The sequence below is a fragment of the Lycorma delicatula genome, chromosome 3 (genome assembly GCF_047948215.1).
Source record: "Lycorma delicatula isolate Av1 chromosome 3, ASM4794821v1, whole genome shotgun sequence".
Classification (NCBI taxonomy): Eukaryota; Metazoa; Arthropoda; class Insecta; order Hemiptera; family Fulgoridae; genus Lycorma; species Lycorma delicatula.
This window is the reverse complement of record NC_134457.1, coordinates 147,837,410-147,850,741: the sequence shown is the minus strand read 5'-3', so window position 1 is coordinate 147,850,741 and position 13,332 is coordinate 147,837,410. Positions and strand designations below refer to the sequence as shown.

Below are 13,332 nucleotides of genomic sequence, written 5' to 3'. Positions count from 1 at the left end.
TGTTTAAATTAGCAAAAAAAGTGTTAACAAACTTTATTGTTGGTGTTCCATACTCTTTCAGTACTGATAAATATGATTCAGTTAGTCATAACTGGAAGATTTTGACAGAGTTTTATAAACTTTCTGTTTATTTGGCTATATATTTATATGGTTTTTGTATTTATCAGTTTTTAAATTTCAAAAAAATGTTTGATTTACATTTAATGTTTAAATGTCATTATTATTTAAAAAAAGAAATTGATTATGAAACTGCCTGTAAAAAAAAAAAATATATTTTCTGAAGAATAAAGAATGCATTGAAAGTAATAATATTAAATTTTATAGTTGAAAGTATAAGTTAAAACTCAGTTAGTTAACTCATATATGAGTTGGTTTCAAAGTATTTAGCTACCAGCCTGGCCTTTATTTCGCTGAAGAAATAGCAGTCACTTGGCACCAAGTCGAGGCTGTAGGAGAGGTAAGAAAATTTCTTTCTTTAATTAAGGGTAATAATATATAAATCATAATATTAAAAGTTAAGATTAAAATATATTTAAGAAATGATAAATTAATATTTTTCTTAATACTGCATTCGTAACTACTACTGAACTCAATACTGGTGTCTGAAATCTCACCAGTGTTGTGTTCAGTATTTCTTGTTAACTATTTCTGAGTTAAATGTCTGCTGTTTTTCATCACTTCTCTAAAAAAAAAAAAAAAAAACTACCTAGTAACCTGCCTTTTAAGGATGAATAAATAAATGAATTTCACCAGCAAAAATAGTAAAAATGAAAGCTGAATTTAATGCTAATATGCTTGCTACAGGTAAGGTGCTTATGTTTGTAAACAGGTTAAAAATTATAATTGAAAAATAACTTACTATTACTTTGTTCAATTTATTTTTTTTTAAATATACGATTAGTTTTTTGTTTGCATTTTTACTGTGTATGTTTTATAAATTTTAATATTGTGATAATGGTGTTTTTTTTCTCTAAAGTGCAAGAATATCCAGAACATGATCAGGAATGTGAAGAGACTGCTGCTGAAGCTAATCATAAACAAGGACCACTGTATGCAAGCGCTATAATTAATAGAACAAGACCTCAGCCATGTGATATGGAGATGGATTTGTATCAAGTAATACCAGATTCTAAGTGGATGCCTAAATATTCTTATCAACCTGATGCCTCATCTTGTAAACGGTAAAGTTATTTAAATAGTTTATCATGATAATTTATAATTTGAGGGAAGTTCAGTAATTAATAAGACAAATTGATGTATAGATAAAACAGTTCATTCAATGACAATGAAACTTTTTGATCAGCTGTTCAATCATAATTAATCTAAACATAACCTCTTTTGTTGATTTCAAATGTCAGCTCCGCTTGAAACATGTACACTGGAAGAGCAACTTTCATTGATAAGATTTTTGCTATCAGAAGGTGTGAAAGAGGCAAAAATTTACTCAAGAATGTTGGAATGTATGGTGAAAAGTATTTAAATTGTAGTAACGTGTATATGTGGGTAAAACAGTTGTGTGATTGATCTCCATCACTGTGGAAGAGTAAAGTTTCAACTATCATGCTGCAAAATCTCATAAATGATCTTATTCGTGAAGACAGGCAAGTTTAAATTTCCCCATTGCTAGTTTGTGTAATATTAGTGTTGGGACCGCATTCAGTCATACATGATGTGCTGAATTATCACAAAATGTGTTCGAGATGGGTTCCAAGACAGTTGACTCAACCCCATAAAAACACTCGAATTTGCATTTGTTCTGAGCTCAAAGAATGGTTTGAAGAGGAAGTCTTACCTTCCTCTTCAAACCATTCTACCTGAGGAGGTAGGAGGACTTTAATAAAAACAGCAAAATTTTGATTGGAAACATCCAAATTTGCCCACCAAAAAAAAATTCAAAACATGCATCAGCCGGTAAAGTGATGTTGACAGTCTTCTGGGACCTGCAAGGGCCAATTTTTAGTGACTATTTAGAAGAATAATGTATTGTAAACAGTGAGTACTATTGTAACATGCTCAAACAAAGAGTGAGACCAGCGACAAGATGAAAATGTCAGGATGCTCTCTCAAAAGGTGAGATTCTCTTACATGACAATGCTCGCTCAAAGAAAGGGTGTTTGGGTTGGGAGGTGTTGCCATATCCTCCTTACTGCCAGACCTTGCCCCATCTGAATTTCATTTGTTCAGCTTGCTCATAGATGTTTTACACAGCAAGAAGTTCTGCAACAAAGCAGGCAAAAGAGCAGTACATGAATGGAATGATTCAAACATCAAGGTAAAGACTTCTATGCTGCGGGAATCCGAAAGCTCACAGAATAGTGGGGCAAATGTCTAAATGTTGCTGGAGAAAGTGTTGAAAAGTATTGCAGGTTTTATTGTCATTGAATAAATTGTTTTTTTTCTATATTAGTTTGTCTCATTATTTATTGAATGAACCTTGAACCTCGTAATGATAATTTATAATTTGAAACCCGTTTAGCTTTTTTTTTGTTTGAAATGGAGGGAAACAAGAGTGTATAAATATTATTATTTTTCTAATTTATAAATGTTTTATTTAGTATAAAAGAATATTTAGATGTGTTAAGAAAATCTTAAAATTTTTCATTAAATTTTCTTTATGATTTTAAATTTTATAATTGATTAATTTTTTTCCGCGATTTAGGCCTTTTAAAACCAAAAGTATTCGTAACACGAATATGATGCTGGTGGTAATAAATGGACTTTGTAAATTAAATGATGATACAAAATTATCAGTTCATCCGACTGAAGTAAGACTTAATGCCACATTTAATTGCACTGAAAGAGATTGTGAGATTCATAAACTTGCATGTTTTAAGCTTCACCACAGTAATCTTTCTAGAAAAAGACCATCAACATGTATTAAATACCATCCAGGGGTAAGTTTTCCTTCTATATTATATTATTTTATATAAAGTTTATAAATTCATCCTAAACATTCTAATTTCTTTGTTTTTATTAGTCATCCTCCTCTATGAATCATGAGACCTTGCTGTTGGTAAGGGGGCTTAAGTACTCAGTGATACAGAGTAGCTGGACCGAAGGTGCAACCATATCGGAGAGGTATCTATTGAGAGCCAGACTAAGGAATGATTCCTGAAAGAGGGCAGCAGCTCTTTCATTAGTTGTTAGGGGCGTGAGTCAAGACGACTTAAACAGCCATATCAACATCACTCAGTCCTCTGAGTACTGCGCAGCTGAAAGCAATGGAAAACTACAGCTGCTTTTTTTCTAAGAAAATGTGGCTCTCTGCATTTTCATTTTCATTTTGGTAAACTATTCTCCTGTTCGGATCTCCAGGTGGGGACTACTAAGGAGGGGGTCACCAGAAAATTAAAAAATAACATTCTACGAGTCGGAGAAATGGAATGTTAGAAGTTTAAAACGGTTGGTAGGTTGGAAAATTTAAAAAGAGAAATGGATAAGATAAATGTAGATGTAGTAGGAATTAGTGAGGTTCGGTGGGAAGAGGAAGGCGACTTTTGGTCAGGTGATTTTAGAATAATAAACTCAGCTTCAAATAATGGGCAGGCAGGAGTAGGTTTCATAATGAACAAGAAGATAGGGAAGAGAGTAGAATATTTCAAAACGCATAGCAATAGAATCATTGTAATAAGGATAAAATCAAAACCTAAACCGACAACGATTGTTAACGTCTATATGCCTACAAGCGCCCATGATGATGATGAGGTAGAGTGTGTATACGAAGAGATTGGTGAAGCAATTAAACACGTAAAAGGAGATGAAAATTTAATAATAGTTGGAGATTGGAATGCAAGCATTGGAAAGGGCAAGGAAGGAAATATAGTAGGTGAATACGGGCTGGGCAAAAGGAATGAAAGAGGGGACAGACTTATAGAGTTTTGCACAAAGTATAATTTAGTAATTGCCAACACCCAATTTAAAAATCATATAGAAGAATATACACTTGGAAAAAGCCAGGCGATACTGCAAGATATCAGATAGATTATATCATGGTTAAGCAAAGATTTACAAATTAACTCATCGACTGCAAAACTTACCATGGAACAGATATTGATAACAACCAAAATTTAGTGTTAATGAAATGTAGATTGGAGTTTAAAAACTTGAAGAAAAGGTGTCAGATGAATTGGTGGAATTTAGAGAAGCTTGGGGAAGAGGAGGTAAAGAAGATTTCTGAGGAGGACATCACAAGAGGTCTGAGTAAAAAAGATAAGGTAGAAAATGTAGAAGAAGAATAGGAGAATGTTAAAAAGGAAATTATTAAATCAACAGAAGCGAACTTAGGCGGAACAAAGAGAACTGGTAGAAAATCTTGGGTTTCAGATGATATATTGCAGCTGATGGGTGAATGTAGAAAATATAAGAATGCTAGTGATGAAGAAAGTAAAAGGATCTACCGACAATTAAGAAATGCTATAAACAGGAAGTGCAAACTAGCGAAAGAAGTATGGATTAAAGAAAAGTGTTCAGAAGTGGAAAGAGAAATGAACAGAATGAGGAAGAAGAGGAAGTTGAGGAGGATGAAATGGGAGAAACAATACTGAGATCTGAATTTAAGAAAGCATTAAAAGATTTAAATGTCAGAAAGGCTCCTGGAATAGACGGAATACCTGTAGAATTACTGCGCAGTGTAGGTGAGGAAGCGATTGATAGATTATACAAGCTGGTGTGTAATATTTATGAAAAGGGGGAAGTTCCGTCAGACTTCAAAAAAAGTGTTATAGTCATGATACCAAAGAAAGGTATCCAGTCGATAACGTAGACTGGAATAAAATGTTCAGCATTTTCAAAAAATTAGGGTTCAAATACAGAGATAGAAGAACAATTGCTAACATGTACAGGAACCAAACAGCAACAGTAATAATCGAAGAACATAAGAAAGAAGCCGTAATAAGAAAGGGAGTCCGACAAGGATGTTCCCTATCCCCGTTACTTTTTAATATTTACATGGAACGAGCAGTTAATGATGCTAAAGAACAATTTAGATTCGGAGTAACAGTACAAGGTGAAAAGATAAAGTTGCTACGATTTGCTGATGATATAGTAATTCTAGCCGAGAGTAAAAAGGATTTAGAAGAAACAATGAATGGCATAGATGAAGTCCTACTCAAGAACTATTGCATGAAAATAAACAAATACAAAACAAAAGTAATGATATGTATTAGAAATAACAAAGATGGACCAATGAATGTGAAAATAGGAGGAGAAAAGATTATGGAGGTAGAAGAATTTTGTTATTTGGGAAGTAGAATTACTAAAGATGGACGAAGCAGGAGCGATATAAAATGCCGAATAGCACAAGCGAAATGAGCCTTCACTCAGAAATATAATTTGTTAACATCAAAAATTAATTTAAATGTCAGGAAAAAATTTTTGAAAGTATATGTTTAGAGTGTCGCTTTATATGGAGGTGAAGCTTGGACAATCGGAGTATCTGAGAAGAAAAGATTAGAAGCTTTTGAAATGTGGTGCTATAGGAGAATGTTAAAAATCAGATGGGTGGATAAAGTGACAAATGAAGAGGTATTGCGGCAAATAGATGAAGAAAGAAGCATTTGGAAAAATATAGTTAAAAGAAGAGACAGACTTATAGGCCACATACTAAGGCATCCTGGAATAGTCGCTTTAATATTGGAAGGACAGGTAGAAGGAAAAAATTGTGTAGGCAGGCCACGTTTGGAATACGTAAAACAAATTGTTAGGGATGTAGGATGTAGCGGGTATATTGAAATGAAACGACTAGCACTAGATAGGGAATCTTGGAGAGCTCCATCAAACCAGTCAAATGACTGAAGACAAAAAAAAAATTAGTTATATTAATATTTATTGAAATAAAGTATTTCCTTAGTTGTTATTTAGACTATATTATAGAACCAAAAAATATTTTTAGTGCAAAAGTGAAGTGAAAATAAATAACAGTTATCAAAATTTTTGTTTTTTAGTGTAACACTTTAGACTAAATGTTATCAGTTCTTGTAATCATTATAGGCGGAACAAAAAATCCGTCATTCTGAAAATATAAGTTATGGTACAATACGTACACTTGAGCGTATTTTAAGTCATCCTATTATTGAAAATAGCTCGCAAGTGTGTTTTATGTCACTTGGGATATATTCAGTCAATCTCTGAAGAATTATTATTGTTAGTTCTAAATTTAATGTAGTAAATTGTTTAGTTTTGTAATCATCTTAACAGCCATTAAGAGTGGTTCTACTTACGTCCTTGTGCTGTGTTTTATCTTATGTAAACTAAATTAGATTGTATGTATTTGGTGTACATGTTGTATTTTAATTTTGTTATTAACAAACAGTCTTTCACATCTTATTGTTTAATTGTAATATTTAAGTTATAATATTTGTGTGAAATACTGAAGAGAACCTAGGGTCTAGTTGTATTTCAGCTATCTGTGAAAATTTCATCCTGAGGTATATGAGTAAGGATCATCACAGCTGTACTGTGATGATCCTTAAAAGATTTTAAGAAAAGGGAATGAGATCTGCATTCAACAGATGTGACAGTCTACTCCATTACAAAAATATATTCACAATTGACTCCCATTTATACTCTACCATACAGCTAGTAAGACTGTATGACTACCAATGATCTGCAATGAAGAGGAATTTTTTAATCCATATTTTCCATAGATTTGGACCTGGCAAAGAAACTAGCCGAGCCTTTGGGATGTAACCTAAAAAACTGAAATCTTCTCCAAATTGACACTATCTGTTTCTTTTGTAATTTTTAGGAGGTGTTTCAAGATTTATATTCTGAAGAAAATAGTTTAATGTATTGTAACAATATTTGTGCTGTCATCAGTGCACTTCATTATGAACATAACTTCACCGAATTGAGACTGATTATTGATTTTTCAGAAATAGTTTAAAAGCTGTCCTTTTGCACAGTGGCAACAAATTTCTTTCTGTACTGTTAGCTTATGCAACTAACTTGAAAGAAACATATCACAATATGAAAATCTTGTTCAAAAAGATTCAGTATAAGTACCACTAGACTGTATGTTGGGATTTAAAAGTTATTCTGTTATTAATAAGTTTGCGGCTAGGTACAAATATTGTTACTTTTTGTTTTGTGCAAATGGGATAAGACAAATCATTATATTAGAAAGGATTGGTCAAAGTGTTAAATGCTTGCACTTTGATAGGAAAGTATTATACATCCCTCGCTAGTTGACTAGAAAATAATTTTTCTACATCCACTCCATTTGAAATCAAGGATTTTCAAAAAATCTGTTAAGGCAGTGGAAAAAATGATGTGGATTTCATTATTTGATAGAAAGTTTCCATTTGTTACTGACACACTAAAAATCAAGGAAGGAATTTTTATGAGTTCCCATGTAAGAATTTTGATTAGGGATAGACAGTTTGAAGAATTGTTAAGCCAAGTCGAAAAGTCAGCATGAAGGTCATTTAAAAGTGTTGTGCATAAACATTTAGGAAATCAAATCCCCCAACTACCATGACATTTTGAGTTAACTATTAGAGTCATACATATGAGGTGTAATATGTCCCTAAAAATTAATTTCTTGAATTCACCTCTAGATTTATTTCCAAACACTGTCTTTTAAGGTTAAAAAGTGAACATCATTAATTGTTAACATCTTGAAATTACCATGCCTCTTTGGATTATGAAATTTTTAATTCATTTGAAATTGAATCTCAAAGCATTCAGTGGCAGCAAACTTATTATACTATCCATAGATATATCTTACCATTTTACGAGCACCATTGGGGGCTTTTTTTTTAAAAGGACACTTACCATGATAATTGTTAAATGTAAAGATGAAAAAAAAATTTTAAGGTTTCAATTTATAAAGAATAATGGTTATTTGTAGGAAGGGCATTCTACAGAATTAATGAGTTCTTGACTTCCTGAGCTACATATATTTTTAAATAAACCTTGTTAAGATTTTATCAACATTACTTTTATTTAATAACTGTGAGCATATTTCAGTAACTAATAATATAATTAATAATATTTAGCAATTGTGTGAAATTGTTCTGTTTAAAATCGTATCACCTTTCTGATCAGATTGTGTGTTTTGTTTCTAAGTAAAATTGAACTTCTCAAATTTGTGTTTAATTTTAATACAATGATATTTTCATTAATTTTCTCAGAATTAAAATCTCTACAAAGTAAACTAGAAACTTTTATTTGTTTATTGGTAAATTAACAAAGTTATTTTATTCCAAATCTAAAAATGTATCTGTATTTTCCAACAAAACGTTTTCATAATTTACCCCATTTTTTTTAAAACCTAGGTGAAATAGAGGTCTGGGACCACTTTTATCCAGTTTCTTAGTTCTAAAACCATGTAAGGAACTCCTCGATTTGTACCCGAAGAATTTTAGTATGGTTTGATTTCACAGAGGGAGCAGAAAGCAGGGCTAAATGTTTCATGAGCTGAAACTCACTAACGAACCATTTTCTGACCTATGTTTATGTGAATGTTTTTCTTATTTTTGACTATAGAATCATATCCTGAGAGATTGCCGTGCAATTTGTAATCACTCTGTACAATCATTGATTCAGTTTTTTTTTTGTCTTCAGTCATTTGACTGGTTTGATGCAGCTCTCCAAGATTCCCTATCTAGTGCTAGTTGTTTCATTTGTGTCTCTTCTTTTAATTGTATTTTTCCAAATGCTTCTTTCTTCATTGATTTGCCGCAACACCTCTTCATTTGTCAGTTATTAATTTATCCACCTATCTAATTTTTAACATTCTCCTATAGCACCATGTTTCAAAAGCTTCTAATTTTTTTCTTCTCAGGTACTCCGATTGTCCAAGTTTCACTTCCATATAGAGCTTCGCTCCAAACATATATTTTCAAAAATCTTTTCCTGACAATTAAATTAATTTTTGATGTAAACAAATTATATTTCTGACTGAAAGCTCATTTCACCTGTGCTATTCAGCATTTTATATCACTCCTGCTTCGTCCATCTTTAGTAATTATACTTCCCAAATAACAAAATTCTTCTACCTCCATAATCTTTTCTCCTCCTATTTTCACATTCAGTGGTCCATCTTTGTTATTTCTACTACATTTCATTACTTTTCTTTTGTTCTTGTTTATTTTCATGCAGTAGTTCTTGCATAAAACTTCATCCATGCCGTTCATTGTTCCTTGTTAATCCTTTTTACTCTCAGCTAGAATTACTATATCATCAGCAAATCATAGCATCTTTATCTTTTCATCTTTTACTGTTACTCCGAATCTAATTTGTTCTTTAACATCCGAATTGTTCTTTAACGTGATTAACTGCTAGTTCTATGTAAAGGTTAAAAAGTAACATATAGGGAACATCCTTGTCAGACTCCTTATTACGACTTCTTCCTTATGTTCTTCAGTTATTACTGTTGCTGTTAGCAATTGTTCTTGTATCTCTGTATTTGAATACTAATTTTTTTAATATGCTGAACATTTTATTCCAGTCTACGTTATCGAATGCCTTTTCTAGGTCTATAAATGCCAAGTATGTTGGTTTGTTTTTCTTTAATATTCCTTCTACTATTAATCTGAGGCTTAAATTGCTTCCCTTATCCCTATACTTTTCCTGAAACCAAATTGGTCTTCTCTTAACACTTCTTCCACTCTCCTCTCAATTCTTCAGTACAGAATTCTAGTTAAGATTTTTGATGCACTACTAATTCAGCTAATTGTTCTGTATTATTCACATTTATCTGCTCCTGCTTTCTGTGGTATCATGACTATAACACTCTTTTTGAAGTCTGATAGAACTTCCCCTTTTTCATAAATATTACACACCAGTTTGTATAATCTAACTATTGCTTACTCACCTGCACTGTGCAGTAATTCTACAGGTATCCCGTCTATAACAGGAGCCTTTCTGCCATTCAAATCTTTTAATGCTCTCTTAAATTCAGATCTCAGTATTGTTTCTCTCCTTTCATCCTCTTCAACTTCCTCTTCTTCTTCTAAAACACCATTTTCTAGTTCATTTCTTCCACATAACTCTTCAATATATTCCACTCACCTATCGACTTTGCCTTTCGTATAATATATCGGTGTACAATCTGTGTTTAACACATTATTAGATTTTAATTTATGTACCCCAAATTTTTCCTTAAATTTCCTGTATGCTCCATCTGTTTTACCAATGTTCATTTCTCTTTCCACTTCTGAACACTTTTCTTTAATCTACTCTTCTTTAAAATAGTTTGCACTTCCTATTTATAGTATTTCTTAATTTTCGATAGTTCCTTTTACTTTCTTCATCATTAGCATTCTTATATTTTTGACCGTCAGCTGTAATATATCGTCTGAAACACAAGGTTTTCTACCAGTTCTCTATGTTCCACCTAAGTTCACTTCTGCTGATTTAAGAATTTCCTTTTTAACATTTTCCCATTCTTCTTCTACATTTTCTACCTTATATTTTTTACTCAGACCTCTTGCAATGTTCTCAAATATCTTCTTTACCTCCTCTTCCTCAAACTTCTTTAAATTCCACAGATTCATCTGACACCTTTTCTTCAGGTTTTTAAACCCCAATCTACATTTCATTATCACTAAATTATGGTCGCTATCAATGTTTGCTCCAGGGTAAGTTTTGCAGTCGACGAATTAATTTCTAAGTCTTTGCTTAACCATATAATCTATCTGATACCTTGCAGTATCCCCTGGCTTTTTCCATGCTTATATTCATATATTATGATTTCTAAACTGGGTGTTTGCAATTACTAAATTATACTTCGTGCAAAACTCTAAAAGTCGGTCCCCTCTTTCATTCCTTTTGCCCAGCCCATATTCACCCACTGTTTAATTGCTTCATCAATTTCTTCGCATACACACTATCTCATCATCATCATTAGCACTTGAGGTATATAGATGTTAACAATCGTTGTCGGTTTAGGTTTTGATTTTATCATTAATACAATGATTCTATCACTATACATTTTGAAATGTTCTACTCTCTTCCCTATCTTCTTATTCATTATGAAACCTACTCCTGCCTGCCCATTATTTGAAGCTAAGTTAATTACACTAAAATCTGACCAAAAGTCGTTTTCCTCTTTCCACCAAGCCTCGCTAATTCCTACTACATCTACATTTATCCTAACCATTTCCCTCTTTAATTTTTCTAACCTACCAACCTTTATTTAGACTTCTAACGTTCCATTCTCCGACTTGCAGAATATTATTTTTTAATTTTCTGGTGATCCCTTTCTCAGTAGTCCACACCCAGATATCCATACGGGGGACAAGTTTACCTCCGGAATATTTTACCAAGGTAGGGCCCTCCATCATTTTTGTATGAAAATGCAGAGAGCTACATTTTCTTGGAAAAACAGCTGTAGTTTTCCATTGCTCTTAACTGTGCAGTACTCATAGGATTGAGTGATGTTGATATGGCCGTTTAAGTCGTCCTGACCTACACTCTTAACAACTACTGAAAGAGCTGCTGCCCTCTTTCAGGAATCATTCCTTAGTCTGGCTCTCAACAGATACCTCTCCGATGGTTGCACCTTCGGTCCAGCTATTCTGTATCACTGAGCACTCAAGCCGCCTCACCAACGGCAAAGTTTCAGTTGTGTTATGTTCACAAATTATCAGTTTTCAATATGTTGTTTCCTGATAGCTGTTATGTAAAAGACACACATATGAAATACTTACCAAGCATTTCACTTAAATACCTACTTTTGTATAGAAAGTTAACTGACCAATGCGTAGGGTTGTAAGATAAATTTTATTAATAGGCTACAGCAGTTAAATTTTAATTCCATTAATTCCTTAATGCTATTTTCTGACCATCACTTGTAGTAGTGAGGTTGTAAAAAGCAATCTACTGTGCAAATCTACTGAAAGTTATATCATCATACACTGATTTTACTTCATGACTAAGGTACCTAGCCATCTATGAATTCACTCTTAAGTAAAATTGCATCAGATATCTTAGAGACTTATAAATTATAATGATTCATTCACTCACCCGAATGCACCAGGTATTTGGGATCAGGTTATTCTAAAGAAATGATATTAATTTTTAAAAAATGGATTTATTAATGTTATTATTACCTTGTGAATTTTATTACTTATTAATACTTGTTTTAAACTGTGACTTTTTGTAGAATTTTTTAGGTATTATAACAATAATATATAAGTATTGTATTTTTTTTTTTTTAGGAAGTTAATATAACAAATCTTTGTGGAAATGCTACTACCATTCGACCATACATCTGGTTCACCATTTTCATAACTTTTTTAAGGTGGTGTTTATAATAAAATTTAATTTATAACTTCTTGTCTTGAATTAACTTTTTCCATTGCCACTGTCATGTTTCATCTGTGATAATGCCTCTTTCAATTTGTTTGTAAATAATATTGGAATGAAATATTTTATTTGTTGGCTGATTTTTTCTGTTTTATTTAATAAATTGAAGTAATTATGCATTGTTACTGATTTATGATTTATTTTATCATGTTTTTGATAAAAATCTTGTTTATGGGCTTTGCCTACTGGCTGATTGTTGCTCATCCTTATTGTATGAGTATATTTTATGGTTTCATCAATACTTACTATTCAATCTCTATGTATTAGAGATTGTATCAGTATAACAAAAGAATATTATTTTGTACTGATATTTATTAATATTGAAATTAAAAGAAAAGCACCAAAATTGGTAAATTTGTTATCAGAATTACAGAGAAATCTTCAATGTAATTGTGTTTTATCAAAAGAATTGCAAACTAATTATAAAAAAAATAATAATAATAGCATTGAATATTAAAGTAGATGTACCCACAAAAATGATTAAATGAAGTGTACCCACAAAAATGATTACATTAGTAGTATATTTATTTTCAGATTTATAAATAAACTACTTGTAAATACATTGAAACTTAGATAAGTAAATATTATAATGTGAAATAGCAAGCAAGAATTAGTGTATTTTTTAGTCTGGATGTATTTTTAATTTTGTACTTCAATTGTAATTGATTCTTTTTTGTTGGAAAATATTATGTAAATCTATATAATATTTAATATATAATATAAATATATTAATAAAATATATTTATAGTAATATAAATACACATGGTGCTGAATGACTGGTTTGTTGGTCTTGAAAGAAATTCTTTATCTCTTATCTGGATATTTTATTTTTTCAAGTTTTAATTCCAAATAATTTTTGACCTTGTATTGTGCCTCGTCAAATCAATTATACCTTAAAGTTCAAGAGATATAAATATTCAAATAAGTACTTAATAAAGTTGTTTGAAATTAAAATATATTGTATCATTTATATGAATTAAAATTATAAAAAGATTAATAAAAAATTAAAGTAAGTGTATT

The 13,332-nt window shown here is 31.4% G+C and overlaps 1 protein-coding gene across 4 annotated transcripts in view; it reads left to right on the top strand.

Moving 5' to 3' along the window:
• The window catches only part of stj (voltage-dependent calcium channel subunit straightjacket), a 230,930-nt gene extending 217,721 nt beyond the window's left edge, over positions 1-13,209 (top strand). For 3 of the 4 annotated variants that reach the window (XM_075360777.1, XM_075360775.1, XM_075360776.1), the window contains 3 exons: positions 977-1,181; positions 2,660-2,894; positions 12,165-13,209. In XM_075360777.1, the coding sequence (XP_075216892.1) occupies positions 977-1,181; positions 2,660-2,894; positions 12,165-12,260 (536 nt within the window). In that variant the 3' untranslated portion in view covers positions 12,261-13,209. The remainder of the gene's footprint in view (positions 1-976; positions 1,182-2,659; positions 2,895-12,164) is intronic. The other variant, XM_075360778.1, reaches the window with a different exon arrangement.
• Positions 13,210-13,332: the final 123 nt, after the last annotated feature.